Source organism: Eptatretus burgeri, chromosome 4, assembly GCF_056783735.1.
Source record: "Eptatretus burgeri isolate ZD-2024b chromosome 4, Ebu_testis_v1, whole genome shotgun sequence".
Lineage (NCBI taxonomy): Eukaryota > Metazoa > Chordata > Myxini > Myxiniformes > Myxinidae > Eptatretus > Eptatretus burgeri.
In genome coordinates this window covers 42305752-42333717 of record NC_140964.1, presented here as the reverse complement: position 1 = coordinate 42333717, position 27966 = coordinate 42305752, and the positions used below count along the sequence as shown (strand labels likewise).

Below are 27966 nucleotides of genomic sequence, written 5' to 3'. Positions count from 1 at the left end.
CAGCTGATCCAAGTCACTCGCGACATATTCATTTAAAATAGCTTTAACTTTATATAACAGCTGAACACAAATTTAAAACAAATAATTGTAAACAATAATCTGAGATTTAAGTGCAGAAAATTTTGAATGAAAAAGGAATCGAAAAAAAAATAATCGCATTTCTTCGTGAAGGAAAATTCTGGCGAGCCGACATCGCTTACATTTAAACTGATTATACACCCTAGAAATTGTGAACCTCCCCAACGGATTTGGAGGCACATTATTGTCTTGTCTTTGTATTGTTTATATTTTACACACGTACGACACTTCACCACTTATAGCACTGGGTATTCAATTAGTGGCCTTTCTGTAGATCCTGATACATCAAAACTGTGGCTTATTCAATTCACGTGCAATTGGATGCAAATCACGTGACATCACGCAGTCCGTCGTTAAGACCTGAGTAAAGGCAATTTGGCCTATTTTTACGTCTTTTATAATTATACCGGAGTTCACCCGGATTTCAGTCGACAGCACTCCCGGTTGAGCAAATCGAGAAATATCTCAATGCATGGGATAATTCCCCCAGAATACCCCGTTCCACTGGGAGCAGCGCGATCTCACCCGTAGTTACATTGAGGGAGTTGTGGTCATCCTCATCCCCCACACAAATTCTCTGGACTATGAATTGTTTCTTACCATTGAGTTGCAGGTGCAGTGCAGCATCATAAAGTGGAAAAAGAAAAAGAAGAAGAAAAAGAAAATGAAGAAGAAGAAAAAGAAGAAGAAAAAGAAGAAGAAAAAGAAGAAGAAGAAAAAGAAAAAGAAGAAGAAGAGTCCCGTGAGATGCCGAAGCTGAATTTACTTGTTTTCGGCGTCAGTGGCGACGGGTCGAGGTCCCCACCTCCAGGTAGGGGAGAGTATTGCAAGTCTCCATTTTTACAGTACACTATTCCTGTCCCCACGTTTTCCAGTACAGTGAGGTGTTTCTAATTATAAGCAGTAGGTACGTTTTCACTTCATGTACGTAATCCGGTTTTTTTTTTTAACTACATAGAGCTGTCAGTTGCCTATACACCGCCCAACTAAAGGTATGCGTTAGAAGAACGTGTTGCCTGCTTGTAACAAGATCGCCCGTATGACGGGTACTCTGCGAGTATGTATACATGTATCAAATAGTACCGCTTCACTGGAATGGTGATCGCGAACCCTTGTGACACACCACCATTTCGTCCAAGGGTTCTGAGCAATAAGATGATGTTTTGCACCTGGAAAACGGGAATGGCACTCGGTAGGTAAAGCACGTACCTTCGTCAGGCCGAACCACTGATCTCTACACCTGGATTGGTCGCGTCCACAGCGATTGGAAACCGAGGAGTGAAGTCACCGGAAGTTCACTTTCCGCCATCTTGTCTCCCCCAAACCATCACTGCAGCGAAGTACGGAAAGAGAGGACTGGCAGAAAGAAACCTCCAAATGCAAACAACAAACTTTGCCTGTAACTCATGTAAAGATTTATTAGTTGGTGTAATGAACTTGTGGAGATCACAGACCTCGTGTGACCGTGAGAGAATGTCACTTTGCGTGGTTTAATCACCTTTCACGTCTGTGCGCTGACAGGGAACGTTGCCGTTTCACATTTTCATGTGTTAAGTGTATTTTGTGACGTCATACACTCGGTGATTAAACGCAGGTGGAGACCTTTCGGCCCATCACACCTGCACCACATCAACACAAGAAAATTCAAAATGTTTTTTTGTAACGGTTTTTATGGAGTTTTTTTTTGTCCAACTTCCAGAGGAGTGGACATGGCCGGACAGTCTTGGGTGAAAAAAACAAAAAAAACATCAACCACACAACACCCCTTGACAAGACTCCCCCCCCTCACCCCCATCAACGACACTCTGCAGACGTGCACACAATCATCCATCAATGCTCAAACTTGCAAAAAGTCCTGCCAACATCCCTCTACCCTATCTCTATCGAGTGCAGCCTGTGGCTGCTGGTTGCATCATTGGTTGGGACGCGGCTGTGCCGCTGATGCAGTGTCCCCCTTACCAGTACACTGGTACTCATTTGGCCAACCTCGGAAGGATGACAGGCTGAGTCAACCTCCTGGTGTATTTTTATTCAGCGGCCAACGGGGTTTGAACTCAGGACCCTAGGATCCCAAGCCGCCACCCGAACCACGAAGCCAACACCAGGCTTTTCCTTCCAATGATAACTGTGCTCTGCAGAATTTTTATACGTGATTACAGACAAACAAACAAACAAAAAAAAACATACAAGCTGACTAACATATCTTGCAAAAACTTCGTTTTGGCAAGATAACAAAAACACAAACAAACTAGAACGGGCACTCGGTAGAGCGCATACCTTCGCCGCCGCAACTTTTTTCCGGGCACATTTGAAAAACGTCATTTTAAAACGTCCATGACGTCACAACCGTCAGTCCGATTGACGTCAAATTTGGTGTGTAACCTCCTTGAAGGCAGTCCAACAAAATGGAATGATAAACACTGAAAAATTAAAAAGTTGAAAAATGACGTCATCTTTTGACGTCATTTTGACGCACTTCCGGGGACGTCACGTCCAATCGGGGACTACCATTCTGAAAGCTCGTAGTTCACTGAACGTTTTAACGTTGGTTTCATGTCAATAGCTCTATTAGATCTGAAGCTATGCCTACAAGTATATTTTGACCTTGAGTGTAACCTTGACTACAGAGTTAATTGGCAAAACCTGTACATCAATAAACAGATAATGTTTATGGATTTGGGATTTGTCTAATGCCTGGATTTGGGAGACTTTGCTTTATAAATTATATAGATATTTGAATGTAAAATATCAGGACATTTTAGCCACAATTGAAAAACGTCATGTTCAAACGTCAATGACGTCATAACGGTCAGTCCGATCGGTCAAATTTGGTGTGTGACGTCCTTAAGGTAAGTCCTACAAAACGGTATGATCAAAACTGATGAGATCGAAAATTGAAAATTTACGTCATCTTGTGACGTCATTTAGACGCACTTCCGATGACGTTACGTCAAATCCGACACTACATATCTGAAAGGTATCTCGTCATGGAACAATATGGCGGTGGTTGCATGTCGATAGCTGTATTATGAAGGAAGTTATGCTCAAAAGAGTGTTTTTGACCTTTTCATGACCTTGACCTTTGACCCGATCGCTCCCAAAATCTAATCAAATCGTTCTTGGATACTCACGAATCATCCCACCAAATTTCATGCAATTCGGTTTAATACTTTCTGAATTATGCGAATAACAAACAAACACACATATTCACAAATAAATAAATACACAGCGACCAAAACATAACCTTTCGCAGAATGTGAAGGTAACAAACGGAGGCGATCAACATACTTCCAAAAAAAATTTTGGGGGGGCAAGTAACAAGGGTGAGAACATAACCTCCGTTCATCTTCGGTGGTGGAAGTGATGAAACATTACAGATGAAATAAATGTTTCTGGATTTTAGCTGCGACCTGTGAAAGACACTGAACCACCCCCTGCAAACAACCTGTTTGCTACTACATTGCTGCCCTCAGTATCAGCCAGCAGCGTTTTTTTCTTTTCTTTTTTTTTTAGCAATGCCAGCCCACCCCTCAGGCTCACTGGCTCTCATCAGCACGGAGAGGACTTCCTGCAAGAGTTCACTCTTCACCGAGTCTGGGAGGTTTTCAGTTTGATTCAAACCCTGGCTGAGTCATAAAAAAAAAGACTTCAGTAATGATACATGCTACATCATTGATGCTCAGCATTTCAGGAATAGAATGTAGTTTCATGTGGGTTGGCATCCCATGAGGGGGTGGGGGCCATGATGGGAGAGGAAAGATTCTTCCTTAGAAATGCCTCGACTCCAGAGAGAAAGACGCCGCCAGGAGATGGCACAACCGGCATGTAGTGTGTTCCGGGAAATTACTTCTCTCAAGGTCAACGGCTATGTTTGTCTGGTGTCAAGTCCTGTGTTGTCTGGTGTCTGCATGTGTGAAGCTCGTCTGAGCCGTAAAAAAAAAAAGGAGCAAAAAAAGTGATAAACTGGTACATACATTCCAGAAGAACCTTCATTTTATCAGAATGCAGTTGGGATTATAACTTATAAGTGTTTAATCTTCTGCCTTATTTGTCCAGGTACATCACCGTACGATTTCCGCCTCTTTCGAGGAGAATCAAGTTTCCGAGTGATGAGGATATGAAAGCAGATGTCCTAAAATGGCTCGGTGTCAGACCTCAAGGTTTCTACGCTTCTGACAGGCCACAGGATCGACGTACATTGGTTGTTTGAAAGGACATCTGCTTCCACAGCACCGAAAGGAACAAGCTATGATGTGTGCGTGGGTATGGCATCACCTTGAAACAAAATTTCAAAAAAAAATTGCTCGAGTTTCATTAACTTCACTTCTCTTTAGAAATCCCAGGAGAAAGGTTGCAGGTCCATGAGCCTTTCTCCGTCCACCTCCCTTGATCTCACTCTCATTTCCACTCTGCTGTCCTCGTTTCCTCCTTTCCCTTTTGTTCTATTCTGCTGTAGCTCTTCCATGAGCCTTGACTATGTTAATGTAACAAAACAAAAAAATACAAAGAAAATCCTCTTCTTTTATGAAAAGGCACATGAATATTTATTGCTGCGAGTCCTGCCACATAATGAATAAGAAAATATAGTGCGTGTCGTGGAAAATCATTGTCATCATTACAAATAAGAGTCAACATGAAATAGATTACACAAAACACAATCTTCCACTTGTATGTCCTTTCAGAACAGTGTACTAAACAATATAGATGGCTGGTAATTTTGAAAGATCTACTGGTATAGATATAATATTTGGACAAGTTTATAAATATTTTCCATTTCTAGTTTGCCTCTACAGCAATAGTTTGAAGGCTGGTTGGCAGGGGGGTTGAGAAGGAGGGGGATGTGGTGAGAATGGTGCAGAACTAAGAAAGGTGAGGGACATTGTAATTGGCAGCCTCACTGCAAGCCAAGTACCCAACCAACAGATGTCGGTGATTATTGCAACCAGCAGAGCAAATTGTTAACCAAACCCCAGTCAAATATGCATTTCCTCAGTGAAATATAACAAAAATACGACTACTGGATCTGGAGCTTATCCTGGCTTAATGTTGTATTGATTATCTAGGTCCTGGCTTAATGTTGTAACCCAAATTTCGTAGCATTCTGACTTTTCGAAGGGATTTATGCAATTTTTCCCAAAAAATTTACCAAGTCCACCATTTTGACACACTTTTGGTCACGTGATCAGCATGACCTCCGCATTTTAACATCACAACCCTGTCCTAATGTTGTAACCCGGATTTGGTAGCATTCATTCGGACTGGTGGGTCTGGAGAATAAGATTTTTGAAGGTATTTACCAAGTCCGCCATTTTGACCTACTGAGTCACGTGGCCGGAATGAGCTTTGCAATCCCCGTTATCAGTCAGGAGAGGAACATTGCTGCCAAACATCAGCCGGAATGGCCCAGCGGTTTGCCGGAAAAGTTGAAATGGGAGACGGATGGACAGACAGACAGACAGACAGACAGACAGACGGATGGTGCGTGATGACAAGACCTTATATGGAATTCCAATTCCAGATGAGCTAAAAACCGGCCCTTCTGACTGAATACGACATGATGCTGACGTCATGCATATATAAGCAATGGCTTAGACGTCATGAGCATATGTAAACCATCAGCATCATGTCATATTCAAAGTTGGAGGAGCCAGTTTTTGTTTCATTTATTTCGTCTGCCTACACCCCCATCTCCTAACTGGTGATCAACAGGGCAGAGACAATGCGTTTGTATGGGAGACACTTGTTGCAAACAGGTTGTACTGCAGTTACTGTTATGGCACTCTCTCTGTGCCTCGCTGTTCCGCCAAGTATATTCCCATTCCCTGCTACAAAGTGTCAGGTGCTGACGAAGCAGTTTCTTGGCAAGGGTTATGCTGGGTGGTTTGCCATTGCCTTCCGAGAAGGAATTTGGAATTTGTTCATGGTGCTGGCAATAGCTCACCCACTCTTGCGAAGGATATCGTAGGATGTTCAACATCCACCAAGTAATACTGGCAGACGGGACGCCCAGTTTAACATCCATCAGAGAAACGGCACACACATTGATGAATCACTCTACCTGTGAAACAGAGAGTGTTTATAGCTTGGTCAGGATACAAGTCCAGCCTAGACAGCTGAGAGGTGTGAGTGTGAGTGTGTGTATAATATATATATTATATATATATATATATATAAATATATATATATATATATATATATATATATATATATATTAGCAGGGTATGCTTACACATTGTGTAATATTAGACAGACAGACAGACATTGTGTAAGCATACGAACCGTGCTTCCCCATTATCTTGGGTCGCTCAGCTGCATTTGATTTTTCTTTATTTTTTCTTCATTTATTTATGCTTTCCAACGGTTCTGTGAATTTTCCTGGTGTATCGGCTTTGATGTCTGTTGGCACACAAAATTACCGTGCTTCCCTATTGTCTAAGCTCACCTGCATTTTTACAGCACGACGACATCGCGCTGTTATATAACTGGCGATTCTGTCCTGTGTCTTCTGTCACGTCTTCTGCCACACCTATGGCCGCGTACTTCTCCTTGATCTGAGGGCTATAAATAGAAATTTGTCCAATGTCACAACTCTTCCCATCATGCATGCTAATTCACAGTGTCTACATTTAAATTTTACAACTGCAAAATTGTTTCATCGTTCTTCTTAACCGAGACTTTTACTGCCCCCAGCCGCGCGATATCGAAGTATTCGCTTCTTGTTTTCATTAATTATTTTTCATTGATTTATATTTTCATTTATGGATGTTGTCTGACGATTCTGTGATTTTTTTCCCCCGGTGTACCGTCTTTGATGTCCAACGGCACACAGAATTTCAGCTTTCTCCGTCACCCGGAAGCTACCGATCTTTAATATCGGTCAGTCAGTCAACCAGTCAGGGGTTAGAAAGAGCTTTGTATATTAGATAAGCCTTGCTCAAATCCCAAAAATGTAATTTCCTTCACATGTTTCAGAAGTTGTTTTCGTCTCACAAACTATGATTGGAATGGAGCAAATGCTGTTATAATTATTTATACAAAAAGCATGAACAGTTATCAATTCATACAAACCCAAAGATGTTCTCGGTTATTTATGAAGTATCAAAGTTCGTAGAGCATCAACAACATTGAAATGTATACATTTTGTTGTTTTGTTTTTTTTTTAGGAAAAAAAAATGAACAGACGGCTCGGGACAACATACAAACCCACACTACTCAGACCTGGACGACATTAAAAGGGTGACATAGACAACTGTGAACCATGAAAATAAAGAGGTTGTTAAATGAGAGATGTTCAGCAAGATTGTTAACTGCAATAAAAAAATTAAAAAAAAAAGATGTGAAACGATGGTTGACAAACAGCACAAATCACACAAATCACACAAACACACACCAATACACAGTATGCATAGCTAGGTGCAGACAGCAAAAGTTATCATGCTAGCAGCTACAAACGTCACATAACACGTGATGCTATTCGCAATAATCACATCACTGTCAAAGTGGTATACAAGTCGTTTGGATTGAACATCTGGTCAGTCATTCCAGAGTGGTCAAGGCTGGAGATGAATTGGAAGAGCAAACTATTCTGGACAGAAGCCCTGGAGCTCGTCAAGTTTGCAAAAAGGACAGCCCTCATTCCCTCCCCCCCCCACCCTCCCCACATTATAACGCCCAGAAATTAAGCGTTGATCTTCAATCATTCACCCCAAAATAAGTTGCTTTAATTTAAAGAAAAAAAAAAAAACCGAGTCTAAAATTTCCCCTAAATGGCCATGGGGTACAGTGTCTTTTACATGTGGATAACATAAGGAACGTGTATGCAGGAGGTCATTTGTCCCACCAGGCCTGCGCTATATCTTTTCTCATACACGTATATCTCTTTAAACCCTGCAAGCTGAGAATATAGACAGGTATTTTGAGCAGTAACAGCATTCAAGCAACCCGTCGAGTGTGCAACCAGCCAATCGAACACTACATCACCTTGCGGATCATTCATGTAGATATGTTCCTTTTGCTTGCTCTGTAACCACAACGAGGCGAAAGCAGTGATGTGCAAACGTCTTTTGTCACTCTGACCGTGCACGTCTTCATCTATATATTGCTTGCACACTGCCAATGGATGCAAGAACATAAACCTTTCCCAGTGAAACCAACTTTTGCGAACCTGAGCAACGCTTATCACTCACATTGCACAAATTGTGACACAGACCCGAGGCCGTGAACTAAACACTTGCATTACAGTTACAGTAGGTAAGCTCTTCAGTAACCTTTGTCCGTTGTGTACAAACTGGTTACCAAAAACAAACTGGCTAATGCACATCAGATGAGTTTCATATTAAAGTGTCGGGAGGGCAAACGTCGGTGTGGGAGTTGCGGACGAATCTCTCGCAACCTAGGCATGTAGGTAATGGAAGTGGCTTGCTTTCGTCGCCCACGTCCCCTCGTCCACACGAAAAGGAAAGCCAAGCAGAAAAGCACAACGCCCAGAAAGGTGAAGCAGCCCATTGCCGTCGCGATGACAATCGTCATGACAGCGATTGGCTCAAATGCGGCAAGTCCCATCGTGCTATTTGCCGTCACATTCTCGGTAAAGTCATGGGTAATGAGTTCATCCTTGATACTGGCGAGGCCTACGAAACAGGAGGAATGGGGCCGCCTAAGCCCTGCACTCTTGTGCATTTCATTCGCTATTCTTTGGTCAGTGACCTCAATTTTACTTATCTCTCTGATCCCATTATTCGTGTTCTCTCCTTGCCATGCTGCAGGTTCTTTTACCCAGCTGGTGTTGGATGGAGTCTGACAAGCTGGCCACACTTCTGTACTTGAGCGCTGCTGCTTTTGCCGTTCAAGGTCTCGTGTGTCACAGCGTCTAAGGCTGGATAACGGAGAAGACAGCAAGGCAGAAAGTTTCAAACCTCGGATCTCTGGTGGGTTATAACAGACTGGGTCTGGCTTTCCAAAGTTCAGCTGCGCTGTCAGCAACCATGACAACTGACAATCACACATCAGAGGGTTTCCAAAGAGACGTAAAAGCTGGAGAGAGAAAGGAGGTTGACCAAATGAGGATGTCTTCAAATCTTGAAGTTCATTGTTTGAAAGGTCAAGAATCCTCAGAGCTGGCACTCCTGCGAGCGCACTATTAGCCACACTCTCCAGTCCCGTGTCTTCCAGATACAGCTCCTGAAGACAGTGGAGGGGTGGGAAGGCAAAGGGTAACAATCTGCTGAGGGGGTTATGTGAGATGTCAAGGTGACGGAGCCATGGCTGTGACACCAAAGCAAGATGTGGCACAACTGACAGGTTTGTCCACGTCACTGAAAAAGAACAAAGTTTTAGTCCCAACAAAGAATCTGGGTTCATCGAAGAGAGATGTGGCCAACCCTCCAGTGTGATGTTGTGCAAAGTGTGAAGGCCAGCAAAAGAGTTGGCTGGGAGCATGGTGAGAGGAAACCAACGAAGTCGGAGCTCCTGCAGTGAAGTCAATGGCGCAAGGGCTGAAGTTGGAATTGCAGAGAGGTTTCCGCCATCCAGTGACAGCCGGAGCAGTCCAGTAAGTCCCTGTAAAGCCTGTGGAGCTACAAAGACCAGCTCATTGAAACTAAGATTGAGGCACTTAAGTGAGCTTAAGTGGCGAAACCCACCATCAAGCAATACAACGAGTCCATTGTAGCTAAGATCGAGGCTACTGAGATGGTGAAGCCCATCGAAAGCTCCAGCCACCACCAGAGTCAGGTAGTTCTTGGTTAGATTCAGCCTCTGCAGCCTGGGAAGGCCAGCAAAAGCTGCACGGTCAATGATGGATATTTCATTTGAGCTGAGATCCAGGTGTTCAATTCCAGGTGGAAGGCTGAACAGTTCACGTGGAGTGGCGGCGAGTAGGCGGTTGCCTGAAAGATCAAGAATTCTTGTCTCGTCGGGCAAAGATATTGGTGCTGAGGTGAGTAAAACAGCACGACAAGATACAGAATCATTGGATGGTGAACATGAGCAAGATGTTGGGCAAGCCAAACAAGGCCGCATCAATATAGCCAATAATAACAGGAAAAGCAATGCAACAAAGGGTGGAAGGCTTTTGTGAGAGATGGATAATGTGTTTGATAAACAAGTATAAGAATGAGGATTTGACCGAGGGAGAGAAGTGGAAAAGTAAGGTACATGGAGGCAGGATGGAAAACGAGGAGATGCTTGTGGATAAAAGGGAGAGTGAACGTTGGAAGGGCATATTGATGGAGGCTGAGAATAGAAACGACAAGTACGTAAGGAGATTGGATTAGAAGGAGGAGAGCATTGCATAGGACGGAAACAGGAAGAGGTGCAAGTCGAGATGGCGTTAGAGATGGGAGGAGGCGTAAAAGCGGGAAGAGAGTGTGAATGTGGAAAGTTCACGAGTGGAATGGAAGAGCTGGGGTGATGAGGAAAGGAGCGCTGCCGAGGAGAATGAGATAAGATGCAGAGGTGTAGAGATAAAGGAAGACATGGCTTGAAAGGAGAAGGGAAGATCATTTGAAGAGGGGAAAATCCAGTGGGGTGAAGACAACACATTTTTGCCATGTTCAGTTGCCTGAGTCTCCATGTCTCTAGAGCCCTGAAACACACAAACACATGCAATTATATGTCACCCTGCATAACCAAACTCCCACGTTCAACAGTACTAGCATCATGCAACTTATTATAAATACAGTATATGTTACAGTACAGTACAGTACAGTACAGTACAGTACCGTAATACAGTTTATTGACAGTCAAGATTCGCAATTTTTTTTTTTATTCCAGAAACATTTTGCTTACTGTGAACAACCCAGCGTTAATTTTACTAATACACACACTTATTTTATTGAGGATGCAGCTTGTGGCTGCTGGTTGTATCATTCCTGGGAGCGCAGCTGTGCCGTTGATGCAGTGCCCCCTGTTTCCAGTAATCTGGTGCTCATTTTGCCAACCTCGGAAGGGTGACAGACTGAGTCAACGCACCTGGTGTTATTTAACAGAGCGCCAGGGGCTCAAACTCAACACCCTTAGATCTTAAGGCACCCACCCTAACCATCCATCCATCCATCATCCGTCCATCCATTGGGACCATACTCTGTACAGAGCGTTGATGCTGCTTAAGCAGTCTCCTTGGCTATTGGGCACAATTCTGGACGGGTCGCCACTCCGACACAGGATACCAACAAGCTGGAACTCATTTTGCCGACCTCGGAAGGATGACGGGCAGAGTCAACCCCACCAGGTATTAATTCAACAGCCAAGTGGGATTTGAACTCAGGATCCTAGGATCCCAAGTTCACCACCCTAACCATTAAGCCAACACCAGGCATATACGCACACTTATTTGCCATAAAAACAATGTATGGATTAGTTTATGTTCCCAGGGATGAGACGGTGCGTGATGTTTTTTGTTGTTTTTTTTTGGTCCAAGTTGCAAAATGCATCAAGTTTGCTCTCATTTATGCTTTGTGATGGTGAACAAAAGTGACAATCAGGAAAAACTGTTGATGCATTTCACTGAAAGAAATGTTGCAAGTTGATTATTACCTCCACCACCAAAGGTGGAAGGAGTTTATGTTTTCACTCCTGTCTGTCTGTGCGTTACTTGGAAAATTTTTTTTTTGTTTTGACAAGTACAGTATGTTGATCGCTTCTGTTTCTTTGTCTGTCCGCTCACCTACAGGTCACAATTTTAAACCGATCTTCACGAAATTTAACAAACTGGGAGAGTTGGTGGTCCGACAGAATCCTATTTATTTTTGAGGTCAAAAGGTCATCGTAAGCTAAAAGTCAGCAACTTTTTCGAATTTCTAAAACTGTGAATCTTCATTCGATTCACTTGAAATTTGAACAGGATTTGCATATCAGCTCACTGAATTCAACCACCGATCATTTTTGAGGTCAACTGAGGCAAAAAGGTCAATGTGGGCCAAATATCTAAAATCCTCAATTTTAATGCGATTAAATTGAAATTTGAAGAGCATTTGCATATCATGTCACCGAATTCAACCACTTTATTATTTTTCAGGTCAATTTATCGACCAAAAGGTCAACAAACATACGCCGAGTTTCTAAAATTGTCAATTTCCATCGGATTGACTTGAAATTTGAAGAGGACTTGCATATCAGCTCACTGAATTCAACTACCAATTATTTTTAAGGTCAAATTTGTTTCATGGAATTCGCAAGTATCGTGCTCTGCACAACATCTTTCTTGCTTGTTTTTTTGTGCAGGATATCTCAAAAAGTTGTGGATGGATTCAGAAGAAATTTGGTGGGCAGGTTGGGTATGTGAGAAGGGTGAAGTGATTAGATTTTGGTGAGAATCCAGATCCAGCAACTAGAATTTTTTTAAGTGATTCTTCACCATTGAGAGATTGGGCCAAAATAGTACGTAGCACAATATCTCAAAAAGTTGTGGACGGATTTGGACGAAATGTGGTTGGCAGGTTGGGTACGTGACAAGGCCGAACTGATTAGACTTCGGTGAAGATCGGAATCCGGATCCAGCTGCTCAAATTTTTAAAGTGATTCTTCACCATTGAGAGATAGGGCCAAAAATGATATGTAGCACGATATCTCAAAAAGTTGTGGATGGATTTGGACTAAATTTGGTGGACACAGTGGGTGTGTGACAATGATGAATTGTTTCAATTTTGGTGAAGATCCGAATCCGGATCCAGATCCGATTATTTTTTAATTGTTAAAATGATTCTTCACCATTGAGAGATAGGGCCAAAACGATAATAGCACGATATTTCAAAAATATATTGGTCCCGATATGTTCTACTGGATCAGGCATTGTGTGGTGGAGGTATGTACTCCACTGAGTGGGGCGTTCCATGTCAAGTGTACACATAGTCTTAGATTTCACTCTTTTTTTGTGCAAGTGTTTGTATCCACGGTAAAACATTATGTGTCAATTTTCAGACCTGGGGGCCCATCGGGGCCCATTTTAGCCCCCCCCCCCAATTTGGGCGCCCCCGGTTGACCCACAATCTTCCAGTGGCCATATCACAGGTTGTCGTGGTCCGATTTGGATGATCTTGGGATGAAAATGCTTGTAAAAGCGAGATCTTTCGAATCGCGTAAAGTAAAATCACTCCGAAACAGTAAATAAAAGTTATAGTTTGGGGGGCCCTTTGACCTTGGGCCCCCGCCCCCCCCCCCAGCCAAACCGATGATCCCGATTTCTTCGTGTGAGAATACCCCTTCATATACTCCAACACCTCAGCATAAATTAAAATGGGATCTCAATGGGTTCAAGTGTGATGATGGTTTTATTGTTCGGGGTCCACATATCACTAATTCTTGATTCGACATTGGGCGACGTTTGCTGTCATCGTTCCAATGACGTCACCTACTGGCAGGTGACTTTATGTCTGAAATTGACAATCATCATCTCTAGACTATTATATATATATATATATATATATATATATATATATATATATATATATATATATATATATATATATATTGTTATGGCTGTGGAAATTCGCATTACACCATGAAGGGCCCATAGGTGAGATATCTCTAAGTACATGTGTAGTTAGCCCCAAACCCGTTGTATAGAGGGAATTTATGTGATTCATCTGGGCTGCGACGCTTTGAGATAGCCATTTTTTCTGTTCTATCTTTATTTTGAACCAAACACGTCTCAACCGCCATCACACAACAACCACCTTAACCACCACGCCAGCCATCGTCACCAACTACAACCACGCGCCAACCCTCAGACAACAACGCCAACAGCCATGACCTTTACCTTCACAACTCAATCCCGCAAACATCGCATCACCGCCATTCCCAACCGGCACCATAACCATCAAACCACCACCGAAAAACCTCCACCACCTTCACCTCTCTCCTTCTACGGCCATTCCCGCACCACCTGTGAACACTGAACGTCGGGCTGTCTCGGGCCCGTTCGGCGATTGGTGCCGAACGCACCGAGCAGCGAGCGCAAATAGCGGCCTTTCCGAGGGAGAATTCGGATCAAGAACGCTACACGCCCACTTTTCCTCCGTCGAATTAGCAAGCGCGGGGCGGCTTGGCCCCACCTCCAGGCGCGTCTGTGTGAAATCGATATATGCAAATTCTAGGATCAGGGGAGATTCACGCCCCCTTTCCTCCGACCAATGGGCGAGCGTGGCTCCGCCCCCGAGGTCATCCTGATCCGGATATTTGCATATTAGCTGCTCCTGCCGGCCTATAAGAAGGCGAGCGCAAGGCGAATGAAGTCAGTCGAGTCGGGTGGCGAAGTCAGTCATCGTGTGTCATCGAGTTGGGTTCTGGAGTCGGCTGAGAAGAGTTGCGGGAAGAGGCAAAGGAGCTCGGGTCCGAGGCAAGGAAGATGGAGGTTGGCGACGAGCTCGCAGTGGAATCGCTCGTCGCGGGACCCAAGCAAGCCAGCTATCCTCTTTCCCCAGAGCATCAACAATTCCCCCTTTTTTCTCCCCCGCCCTGAGAGTGCAAAAAGGGGGCCCCGTTCCCACCCCACTCTGAACGTCGTGCCAACGAAACCCGCCAAGGAGCACGGAGTCGGGGCACAGCCACGCGGCCACACCTGCGGCTCGCCCGCCAACGCGTCACGAGGACGCGGGTAGGATCCCCCGGTCTCGCGGACCTGGCCGCTCCTCCAGGTCACGCGCTCAATTGGCCTACAGGCCTGTCTGCCCCCTTGTCTATGAGGGTGGCTTCTTTTATTTGCTTTGGTGTCAATGTGTGTTGGCGCCGTCTGTAAAGTAGAACTGTATAAGTGTTGCCGTGTGTGTGCGTGTAATCGGTATTAACTCTGCGTCGTTGTTGCTTTTGTTTTGGTTGCTATTTGTGCATTTTGAGTGTATGGCTGTATATATGTGCTTTCCGTGTGCTGGGAAATAAATGTGCTTTGTGTGAACTGTTTTCCCGTTTCGCTTCGTCTTTTCTTTATTGACCCTCCATCCTGCTTCACGTAAAGGGTTCGTAGTGGGTGCAAAATGCCTGGTAAATAATCTGAACCGCCGAGGTTGACGATAACACCGCTCAGTTATCCCGATAGTACGGAACGGGCCGCCCAAGCGGCTCGTGTCCGGAGTCGACCTGCGGCGAGGTACGATCGCCCGGTTTACCATCCGCGTGGGTACTTAGGTAGGTCGAGTTTGGCGAACAACCCTATCCTACGCGGGTGGCCGATTGGCACGATTGTGGTGAGGTCGAAAGGCCCACCCGTGACTGGCTCCGAGCGATAGTTCCTGGAGGGTCACGACTGAATTGTCCGTCCAGTGGGCAACGCGGTCGCGATTCGAGTGACGTGGCCGTCCGCACGCCGGCGGGCGCGAATTCACAACAATATATATATATATATATATATATATATATATATATATATATATATATATATATATATATATATATATATATATATATATATATATATATATATATATATATATATTGCATCGTTTGCGAAAAATTATTCTGCCTATTGTGTCTATTGATTTTTAAGTGTACATTTTTTGTGTAACAATCATCGAATTAAGTTATAATTGGGCTAATCTCAGTTTTTGCATATTTTGCAGTAAGCATGGCGACTGAAGGTCGAAAGGAGTTCCGAAAATACTGTTGCGATCCGTTCAGCTGCCATAAAACGAAACAACGAAAAGATCTTCGCAATGTGTCAAATGATATGTTGATGAAATTTTCTTCAAAGGTGAAAAAAGATGACAGACTTTGTACTTCGTGCAGAAAAAAAAAACTTTCTCAGTTGTCACCAGAGCGTATTGAAGAATCATCTTCGACCAGTTCGAAATTATCATCAGAAGGTACTATCGAAGGCATTGCAGAATCTATTTCGACAGATGAGGATGAGGAGCTTTTTGAGCGAGAAGCAGAAGTTGACCTATTAAACCAGTCGTTATCGATGATAGGCGAAAGCCCATTCGACAAACGAAAGGCGGAAGGGAACCCAGGGTACGTTCCTGAAAAGCGAAGTAAAGTGGAAGATTCTGTGCGAAAGAAATTAGAACTAGTTTCTGGACCAAGCACTGTGGAGAAAACACAAAATACAGCGTCAAAATGTGATGAAAACTGCATGCCAGAGGTGATCAAAAGCCTGAAAGAAAAATACGTTGTTTCGAGACGTTCAGAGCAAATACGTATACTGACCATATTTGCTCGGAATATGAGCATCAGAGGGATTATGAGTGAATTCAGTTGCTCCCAAAGAATGGCTGTGTAAGCCAAAAATTTAGAGAAAGAAAATGGTATGCCATTGTCTCCGAATCCCAAACAGGGTAAAATATTGCCTGACGAAGTGAAATCCGCCGTAACCGAATTTTACCGAAGTTATGAAGTCAGCCGAATAATGCCGGGAAAAAAGGACTGTGTGGTGGTCAGGAATGAACATGGAAAAGACAAATTCAAAAGCGCCTGGTACTAAACAATCTCAAGGAATTGTTTCAGAAATTCAAAGAGAAGAACTCTGGCTTGAAAGTTGGATTCGCGAAGTTCGCCATGCTCCGTCCCTCGGAGTGTGTCCTGGCCGGTTCAGGCGGTACACACAGTGTATGTGTATGTACGATACATCAAAATGTGAAACTCATGATGTTTGGTTCCAAAATGCCACAGATAGCCAAACTTCCTAGCTATCATGTGATAGCACGCATAGTTTGTAACCCAGCACAACCGGCATGTTATTTCAGAACTTGTTAAAGTTGCCCTTCAATTGAAGACTTCAAAACCGAGCGACTGAGTGCTTATGAACCAAAGGATATTGATGAAATTCAGTTTAAATGGTGGACATCCACCGACAGATCTGTACTGAGCTCCATGGTCCTGCCTTTGGAAGAATTAATCAATTCTGTGAACGTGCGGTGAAATTAGTGAGACAAGACTTCATTGCCAAGGCCCAATCTCAGTTTCTGAAAAATAAGAGACGAAATCGGTGAAGGAGAATTTGTCATTATTGGAGACTTCTCAGAGAACTATTCGTTTGTCGTACAGGATGCGGCCCAAGGATTCCATTGGAACTGCTCTCAAGCGACAATTCATCCCTGGGTTTATTATTTCAAATCGGACGATGGCAAATTAAACCACGATTCGTTCACGATTATATCAGAATGCAATACTTACGACTTTGTCTCAGTCCACTTCTTCCAAAGAATGCTCATTGAACACTTGAAATCTAGCTTTGGAAACGTAAAGAAACTTTACTATTTCTCAGATGGTTGCGCTGGCCAATGGGAGAATTGCAAAGCCTTCATAAACCTATGTCATCACAAATCAGAGTATGGTATTGACGAAGAATGGCATTTTTTTGCCACAAGTCATGGCAAGGGCGCTTCAGATGGCGTGGGAGGTACAGTCAAACGAGAAGCAACACGTGAGAGCCTGCGTAGACCTTATGACAGTTTTGACAGACAGTTACGGGATCCAAGAGGCGTATGACGAGGAAGAACGAAATCTGGAAGAAAGGTTAAAAACGGCCAAAACCATAGCTGGAACTCAAAAACTTCCTGCTTTCATCCCTATTTCTGAAACTTCTCTTCAAGTACGCGAATTCAGCCTTAGGGCCCTGTCACACCTTGACGTTTTCGCCAGCGTATGGCAACGTATCAAAATGTCTGTAAAACGCTGGCGTACGCTGAACTATTGATGTTTTTTTCAGTTTTGGGCGTACTCATAACGAGTTGGACGTATGCATAATGTATTAGTAACGTACACAGAACGTTTCGATAACTTATAGATAACTTATACCAACGAATGCTTAGCGTATTGTCGGCGTTCACAACCTATGCCCAACGATAGTCTAACTTATGCATAGCACACGGCAGCGTATCGCTTTCGATCACGTGGCGTAGCCTATTAATAGGCTGCCGCTCAACGATTTAAGTCATAACCGCACTCGACATCGAAGTGTCAACATCACCGTCATGCCGAAGAAAAAAAAAGAAAAAAAAAAACATGGACTCTGGAACACTGACGGGTTCCTCCTGTGAAGCCCATTTGTATATACCAATTCCCCTAAACGCTGCTAATACGCCATTATACAGTAGCTGTAAGTTATAAACACATTCAGTAAGTTCTGTGGTCGTCCAGAAGATGTCAAATACGTCTACATACGTCAATATGCGTTGGAGATATGTTACACATAGGTTCAAAGCACGTTACTCATAGGTTACAAATAAGTTTCAGGTACGCTAAACATTACCTCGACGTGTTTTGACTGATGAGTAACTTACAAGTAACGTGTGTCAACGATCGCATAACGTGCCTACAACTTATGGCCAGCGTATGCGGAACGTGTGTCATACATCGAAAAATTTTGAGCATGCTTAAAAATTTTCGACGTGCTCGGCGTACTACGACGTATGCCAGCGTGCTCTTAATGTATACAAAACTTACCCATAACGTATTCGCCAAATTTTTCATACGTCGGCATACGCTGGCTAAAACGTCAAGGTGTGACAGGGCCTTTAGCGAGGAACACCGTATCGAGTCAGCTATTTCAAAATCGACACTAACTTTTAACGGGAAACTCTCAGGTTATGTCACAGTGCACTATGATGGAAATGGTGGCTTGCCTGCATCATGGAAGCCTTTCAGGACACTCATGAAGTGAAAGTGAATTTTCTTCATCCAAACGGGCCCGCAAATAGTTTCTTTTTTTCCTGACATTGAAGATCACTGCATTTTAGACATTTCTGATTTACTTCTTTCCGTAGAACCAAAAACTGCTACAGGTAGAACCAACACAATCAGTAAAAAAGAAACACACCTGTCAAATAAAACATTGGTTGGCAAAAAATCTTGACGATAATATGCTAGGAAAAACTATTCCTCATACTGGTATCACTTCCAGTTCCTGCATGTGCATGTGGAAATTTTACGTACAATTTCCTGACATCGTGTATTGGAAATCTTGTGTTCAAATATTGTGCTATGTATTGTGGCGTATAGTGTGTCCAGCACCTGAGTCCCCGAACAATAAAACCATCATCACACTTGAACCCATTGAGATCCCATTTTCATTTATGCTGAGGTGTTGGAGTATATGAAGGGGTATTCTCACACGAAAAAAAATCGGGACCATCGGTTTGGCTGGGGAGCGGGCCCAAGGTCAAAGGGCCCCCTAAACTATAACTTTTTGAATTACTGTTTCGGAGTGATTTTCCTTTACGCGATTCAAAAGATCTCACTTTTACGAGCATTTTGATACCAAGATCATCCAAATCGGACCACGACAACCTGTGATATGGCCACTGGAAGATTGTGGGTCAACTGGGGGCGCCCAAATTTGGGGGGCCCCTAAAATGGGCCCCGATGGGCCCACAGGTCTAAAAGTTGGTATTTTGAGTTTTTTCACTCAAGTGAATAAATGACCAACATATGGGGAGAAAATGAGGTATTATTGTCGGGAGGGTGTGTACACTTGACATGGAATTCCCCGAGTGCCCTTCTAGTTATTATCATTATTATTACAATAACGATATTATTATGAAACATGCTAATTAGTTATGACTTGTTAGCAGTTACCAGAAGTGGTTTCTGAAATAACACCGCTTCTCATCGAGTCATGAATAATACACCACTGTGAAGGCCTAGTCCAGTGCTAGATGTAATGCCATTATGACGTCCCAGCGAAAAGAGCATGACAGACAGCCGGACGGAGAAATCCAGCTCCTTTAACATATAGATGCCGTTTTCTGAATTTTTTTAAATTATGAAATTTGAAGTCTTCGCGTGGAACACAATGTGTGATGACATCATGGCTCCCCTTATAACAATAAAGGGTTTCTACTGTACTACAGTGGTGGCTAAAGGATACCTGCCGCCTAGGATAGACACTTGGCCACGCCATAAAACCTCACATTCAATCTTATACCGACATTGAGAAATTCGTCATTTCAACAGAGGCTCACATTGGCATTTTGGCTTCAGTTGACAGAGTTGCCTTTCGTCAGAAGATTAGTAACATTAGGCTTGAGCCTTTGTCCACGTGACAACTCCCAGTTGATTTTGCCTCCACATTACGATTGATCCTATCCATCCATCCATTGGGATCATACTCTGTGCAGAGCGTTGGTGCTGCTTAAGCAATCTCCTGGCTGTTGGACACGATCCTGGACGGGTCACCACTCCGACACAGGATACCAGCAAGCTGGCACTCATTTTGCCGACCTCGGAAGGATGACAGGCAGTCAACCCCACCTGGTATTAATTCAACAGAAAAGTGGGATTTGAACTTAGGATCCTAGGATCCCAAGCCACCACCATAACCAGTAAGCCAACACCAGGCATGTTACGATTGATATAATCTATTAATCCACGATTTTCTCTCATTCGAAGCTTACACGTGTCAAGGCTTTATTTAAACAGTGGAAGCAGAACTCCATCCAAATGAGCCTTTCAATAGTTATGCCCTGGCATACTTTAAGTTCAATTACAAGTTGTGGTCATGAGTCCAGTGAAATGTTCGCACGAATCACACAAATTAGACCCTGAAACTGTGAGTCCTGGACAAAACTGAGAATTCACACTTCTTGCCACACGCACACAGTCGCTTCCAGCAGTAACAAAATAATTATCATTCAGCAAATGTATTCCAATGATTTTCCACGGATGTAAAGAGTACATTTCGGCCTAATCCCCCAGCTGGGCAACGAATCTGTTTAATGTCCCTGGAGTATCATTACATTAGGTTTGAGCACAGTAAGCATCAGCCGATCCCTCGGTTGGGGAGAGCCGGCGAATCATCATTCTATACGTCTCAGAAACAAACAATATCAACGCATAATAAGTACATGTACATTCAGATAAATCAGCATCTCAGTATCGCCTAATGAGGAGGAAGAAAGAACTCTTTCTTTCAGGAAATATAGTTAAAATCCAAAAGCTATATATTTGATTTGAGAAAAAATGAATCCAGTTAATTCTTTGAACTTGTGGCTGCAAGACATGGTTTTGAAAGATTACCCCCTTCTTGACTCAGGTTCACGAGAACTGATCAGGATGCAAACAGAGTTATGAATTGTTTTTCAAGACACCACTAAGTATGTTTCCTGGATACCAGTGCCTAGCAACGATCACTTAGCAACCAGTATCCAAGCATCCATCAACAAAGCACGTGAAATAAAATAAATAAATAAAACCCACCATTTATCAACACGCACCCCATATACGAGTGTTCAATTATTAATTCAAACTCACAGAATATATATATATATATATATATATATATATATATATATATATATATATATATATATATATATTGATAAGTAGATGACTCAATTTCATTTTTTTCTGGTTTTTTTTTTTTTTTAATCAGTTGGAACCTACGGAAATGTTAATTTGCGCAATAAGGAGCATGCAGTGATTACCCTCGAACGGCAGACCCTTTGCGTTGGAGAAGCAGCTCGATGGTGTCACCACACCATTAATGGGTTAATGCGTAATCTTCCACTGCACTGCAGCTTCTGGAAATTTCAAGCTGAGATGTTGTCAACATGGATGCGGTATTCCAGCCATTCGATTGGTTTCATGGAGCACGTACATTTGAACCGGGAGCCAATGATGCATGGGGACTGTGGTTTGGACCGATGTCATTTAACCCCCCCCCCCTCTCCCCAAAAGAGTCCACCTGGGTGGATAAGTAACATATTCTAAAGGTCGCGAGATGATATACTGTGCAACCGGGCTGCTTGAAATGGGTAAATCAGAGGGGCAGGATCCCAGTTTGACCTTGCAAGGTCATCCCAGCTTTCTCTTGATGTGCTGGTGCTGCGATCTAGCTCCGGCCGAGCACATACCGCTTATCGTATCAATGTAGTCACTTCATGATGTTTTACCAATTTTCACATTTGTGCACAAAATAAGCTCGTACTCATTTTACTTCATTGGAGGCTTTCAATGTTGAAGTGTATCCTTACATCTCCATGCATCCCCTCAAGGTGGACAACTTGCTGCTCAGAGAAAAAGTGTGGATTGTGATCAAATTCTCCACGGCTGCCCGGGACTCAAACTCCAACCCCTTGTCCCTAAGGGGAAGATGGAGAAACGGAAGTGGTAAATGAAAGATAAATAACAAAACGGTGCAAATCTCATTCATTTCCCGTACAACGTTTCATGCCGAAGGCAAAGACACGTATCTTGCTTGTTTATTTATTTTCTTTCTCCAAAATGATGACACCTGATGGATGCAAACACATCTCAAAGGTTGTAAACACTGCAGTATGAAGAATATTGTATTATGAGGCTCATTAGTTGGCAAAATTGCCACCATAAATATTCTGCTATTATCGAACCGAGCATCACGACTGTGCTATTCTAACCCGAATGATTCTCCATCGATTATATGACACAGAGGAATTGTTTTGTGCGTGGTAATGTATGTGTGCAGACAAATGAAAACACGTTGCCTCGAAAGGTAAAACAACAGGGTTGAGATAATTTTCTCTGCTGCACAACATGATGAAAGCTTAGGAATTAACAAAATAAACAGCTTCTGGTGCCTCGTCACAAGGGTAAAGGGGCCATGTATTTATTATGTGCATAAACATGTCAGGATTATTCAGTTCGCTCCCATCACTTTATAAGCGCCGATCTGATCTCCACCCCCACGTGAAGTACACCTGGAATGTTGTGTTCGGTTTTGGTCGCCACATTTAAGAAAGGACATGCAGAAGCTGCCATGGAAAGGGTCCGGCGCAGTGTGACTACCGGCAGATTGGTTCCTCGGCAAGATGGACTTGGCGATGAGCAACGGCTAAAGGAGACTGGATATTATTCATTACAAAAGAGGCGATGGTGAGGGGGATCAGATGGAGATGTTTTATAGGATAATGAATGGTATTGAGGGAATAATTGCAGAAAAGGTTTTTCAGCAGTATGGACAGTGGAAGGACCAGGGGGCATAGGTTGAGAGTGAAGGAGAGTAGAGATGGGATGACATGAAGGCAGGGGTCTTTCATTCAGAGGGTAGTTAACGCATGGAATGGTCTCCTTGGAGCAGTGGTGGCAGCTGAAATGGTGGAAAAGTTTAAAGTGGAGATGGATAGGTTCCTGGAAGCAGTGAGGACAGAGGGAGTACATGAATATTGGTGGAAATGCATGGACATGATGACAAGGACTTCCTTGTATTTCTTTGTACTATGTCCCCACAATTTAGACTGCCAGAGCCATATATTACTAAAACTCTCATCTTGTATATATGTATGCATGTATGTTCCCAAAATACAGCCAAAACGGTACATGATAGCTCAAAACTTTTAGTGCCACCTTGCTTACCATTCTCCTGCGGTGTGCAGTATCAAGTTTCGTTTAAATCAGGAAACGAAAAAAATATTTAAAAAAATCGATTCCCGATTCAGTGAAGGACTCTTCGGGAGAATTTGATCAATGCAAACAACCTCAGTGTTATAGTTCGCTGGAGCTATCTTTTTTCTTTATTTGAAATGTTTTTTTTTTTTTTTAATCAACCGCTGTCACAATGGGAACCCAATGGGTTCACGGGTCATCTCGTTGTGAAATAAAAACAATCCCAAATTCCCTATCCATTAAAAATCCATAAATTCCCTATTAGTGCCATTATAGAGTGTCTGCTCTGAGTCTGGGAAGTCGGCAGTTCATACCAAAGACTTTTAAAATGGTCCGTGTTGCTTCCTTCCTCGACGTTCAGTCAGCATTTATCGGATCAATGACGGATAAACCTCGTGCATTTGCATCCCATCGAGGGTAGCCGGTGGGAGGGGAAAGGGGGTGGGGTTCTCCATCATTTCCCTGACTGTGGGAAAAAAAAGTGACATCACAAGATGGCTTGCCAGCACCCAGAGTGCTCCTCAAAGTTTCGTCACTTCGCAAAAGTTAACCAGCCATGTTTGTCTGAAGTTGTACAGTGTTGTATAATGTCCCTCTCTGCATATGTAGCACGATTTGTGTAAAAACTCCACCACGAGCCATAGAAGCTGGAAATAAAACGAAAACTTCGGGGTTAGTAATTATGTGGAGCTCGAGCTGTTCGAGGGTTACGAAATACGTTCAGAGCTGTTTTTTTTTTAATTCAACAAAAGTGGAGACGATTTGAATGCAACATGGCAGAGAAATCCATGAAACATTATTTATGTGTGGCAACAACAACAAAAACACACAAAACAAGTAAGTGACCTGTAAATTTTACCGTACTTGATGGCTCCGTGCATCCACTAATACCTCTCATTGTTTTTTTTTATTATTTTCTTGATGACATTGATGTTTTTCTTAAAGCAAACCAGATCTGTATTCAAAATCCAAAGCCTCATCCATAACGAACAAGCTGACAATGTCAATTATAACTGACAGTAACATGGTGGGTGTCTCGAGCTGTTTCGGTTACCTCCTTGTGGCGTCTCATTTTGTGTCAGATTGTTGCGCGATGGCTCCTCCATCCATCCACCCATTGGGACCATACTCTGTGCAGAGCATTGGTGCTGCCTAAGCAGTCTCCTTGGCTATTGGGCACAATCCTGGACGGGTCGCCACTCCGACGCAGGATACCAGCATGCTGGCACTCACTTTGCGAATCTCGGAAGGATGACAGGCCGAAGTAACCCCACTTGGTATGAATTCAACAGCTGAGTGGGATTTGAACTCAGGACCCTAGGATCCCAAGCCTGCCACCCTAACCATTTAAGCCAACACCAGACATACCAACATTAAGACATACCATTAAGCCAACAACTCAGGACCTAACACCAGCCATGTCTGGTGGATGGCTCCTTGTGCTCCCAAAAATATGAAGATGTGCATTGATGGCTATAATTACATGGCGTGCGCTTACGAATGAAAAATCTTCACGGAAGCAAAGTGCTCGGATGAAAGAATGGCAGAAACAAGGAAGTTACAGCGAAACGTTTCAGGAATTTCACATGGAAGAGACTAAAAAGCTTCGTGAACAACATGCGAATGTCCCTCCTGAACAGTCAGTTTCACTTTTAGAAGTGAAACCCCGCAACGGACAAGTGTGATACACATTTGAGAGATTGGATTGCACCTGCGGCAACACTTCGGTTGGTGGTACCTTCTGCTCCGCTTCCATTGGCTCACTGCTCGAAAATGATTTTGGTGAATGATGAACAAGGAAACTCGATGAAACGGACTCAGTTGTGACAATCATTAAAAACTGACACTTTTAATATCCACACTATCCGTCACATCGATCAATTATAACTGACGTAATTAAGCAGAAATAATATCTTCAGATGAGGGTTCATGACATTGTAAACTTACAAACACAGGTTTGTGAAGTTAGAATAATTTTAATTTGTATTAAAAAGGTATTTCTTAACAAGGCACCGGGAGTTATCATTGTTTACTGAAGACCGACAACACGCACGCACGCACGCACGCACGCACGCACGCACGCACGCACGCACGCACGCACGCACGCACGCACACACACACACACACACACACACACACACACACACACACACACACACACACACACACACACACGAAGGTGGATACTTTGAGACCTGGGAGGGCTCCGTTTCACCTTCTGAAACCCACATATGTGGAGAGAACAACCAACAACACACACCATTTCAAGAACAGACATGGTTGGTAAAATGTTTCAAAATGCTGTATTATGATTGATATTCATATATATGCAACCTTCATATTTTTGTCTTTACAAAATCAAGGCTCATGGAAGCACGAAGTGATGGAGGATATGAACTGACAGTGGGGTAACAGTTACACACAATAAGCAAGGGAATGTACACAAAGAGAAGATAGACAAAGGGATGAAACAGCAATCTGCAAGTAAGAGGGTTAAAAAAAAAAAACATTGTGGGGAAGGACAGGGGATGGTGATTTATCACATGCTTGAAGCACATGAGATGGTAATGCACCACATGCTTGAAGCCCTGGAAGGACGAGCGAGATAGAACAGCCTCTGGAAGGTGGTTCCACAGACAAGAGAAAGTTGGGAATAAATTAGCTGAAGTGTGTGCAGTCAGCATGGATTTTAGAGGTTTAACCAGGAGGCAGTAACTGGAAGAACACGTTCATCCTGGAGTTCCTGGGGAGGATCAGATGGCTGAGAAGGCCTCCGGAACTAGACTGGAGATCACAAAAAAAACATAGGGGCAATACCCATGGGTGCTCACCTGGTAGTGGCTGGATAAGATAACCAGGGAACCACTGGTAGAAATGGATAACCCACAAAATATGTAACGAAGAAAGAAAATGCTGTACATACATGTTTTTTTTATGCCGTGAACAAACTTTCATACATCACGGGTGATGAAGGTTGTGGTGAAGTTTCATTGGAATTGTGTGTGTAGTTTCTGAGAAGAAAGCAAATATCTATTTTGGGGGGAAACCCTGTCGTCCCACTTCGGGCCCGATTTTTTAAATGACATGAACAAACTTGGGTACATACACGGTGATGAACGTTGTGGTAAAGTTTCATTGAAATTGTATGTGTAGTTTCAGAGAAGAAGTTGCAAATATTTGTGGACAGACTGATGGGACGGACGATGCGGCATCCCATCAGCAAAATATTTGAGAGAAAACCGGAAATGCGGAACACGTACCTCTGGCTGGGAGAACGTCCATGTACGACCACCTGAAACCAGGAGGATGAATGGGCGATGCCCTATATAACAGCCCGAGTGAAACAGTTTCCGACGTACAGCTTCACTTTTCCCTCGACTGTCGAGGGAGTGATTATTTGCCTGCATGCTGGTGCCAGGCCTTGCTAGAAATGAGCATCCTTACCCCACGCACGCAAAGCGAAAAGCGGCGTTAAACAATTGGTTCACTTCTGTCTGTCCATCTGTCTATCCACAAACATCAGTTTATGATCGAGGAACAACTTCATCTATCTATAATTCCAGCAATCTGTGTGTGTGTGTGTGTGTGTGTGTGTGTGTGTGTGTGTGTGTGTGTGTGTGTGTGTGTGTGACCGCTGTTTCTCGACAACCTCTGGTCCGATCCAATTGAAACTTGCCAGGTATATTGCTGGGGACCTGAGTATGTGCCTTTTCAAGGTTTGATATTAATCAGACAAGTGGTTCCCAAGTTATGGCCATTTCTTTACCAAACCAATGACAGGACACGTTGCTGCATAGGCGTGGCCGATGGGGAAGGGCGCCATTTAGTTACCAATGTCAGGACACGTTGCTTGGTGTTTTGCACCCACAGTATCTATCTTCTATCTATCTATAATTCCAGAAATCTCTGTTTGTTTGCCTTTCAAAAGGTTTGAAATTAATCGTAAAAGTGGTTCCCAAGTTATGGCCAAGTTAGAGCGCGTTCCCCATTACGGGTTACAACGTACGGACTTCCGGTGTATTCTAATAATTTCTCGATTTCTTATGCGCATTTATAGAAAAACATAATGACCCAATCCAGTCGTCATTTACGAGAGCGAAGGAACAGCCTGTGTGTTTGTTTGAAAGTTATTAATTTTTTTTTTGCACGTACGGCCACACATGTACGGGCACGCGAGAGCGAAGGAACAGCCTGTGTGGTTGTTGTTTACATGTGGTTTGAAAGTTTGTTTGTTTTTTTGCACGTACGGCCACGCACATACGGCCACGCACGTACGGGCACGTACTAGTTTCAATTGAATGCTATAATTTGAACAGGAATTGGAACATTATTTGGAAAAATAATCTGAAGTTTAGCAGTACTTTGGCTCCAAATTTGTCCCGATTGTACATATGCGTAGAGAGGAGTGCGGTAATTATTTTACTCTATCTTCCTACCCGTCAACCAAACAAAATTGAAAAAAAAAATCATTCCAAACAGGAAACCTACTGTTATTAATGATGTTATAAAGGACACAAACAACACACATGTAGAACTAATGTTACGTGTCAGATAGAGTGGTGTAATAACCACTGTGTCAACGGTGGTAAACTTCCGGAA

At 43.2% G+C, this 27966-nt stretch overlaps 1 protein-coding gene and 1 long non-coding RNA gene across 5 annotated transcripts; one reads left to right on the top strand and one right to left on the bottom strand.

Moving 5' to 3' along the window:
- Nucleotides 1-441: 441 nt before the first annotated feature.
- On the top strand, nt 442-22141 carry LOC147027891 (uncharacterized). Of its 4 annotated transcripts, none has more exons than XR_015057324.1 (3): nt 442-889; nt 4135-4333; nt 22002-22141. It is a non-coding gene; the product is annotated as an uncharacterized LOC147027891 (long non-coding RNA). The 4 variants fall into 4 exon arrangements; XR_015057323.1 differs by lacking the exon at nt 22002-22141 and adding an exon at nt 7242-7450 and having other exon boundaries at nt 443-889; XR_015057321.1 differs by having other exon boundaries at nt 450-889; nt 4135-4341; nt 22002-22117.
- On the bottom strand, nt 7154-22159 carry LOC147027890 (leucine-rich repeat and immunoglobulin-like domain-containing nogo receptor-interacting protein 1). Its single transcript, XM_085877631.1, is given in 4 exon segments — nt 7154-10582; nt 10584-10663; nt 21981-22045; nt 22048-22159. Coding segments are annotated over 4 exon segments (2442 nt in total). The 3' UTR covers nt 7154-8397.
- Between the last annotated feature and the right edge of the window lie 5807 nt (nt 22160-27966).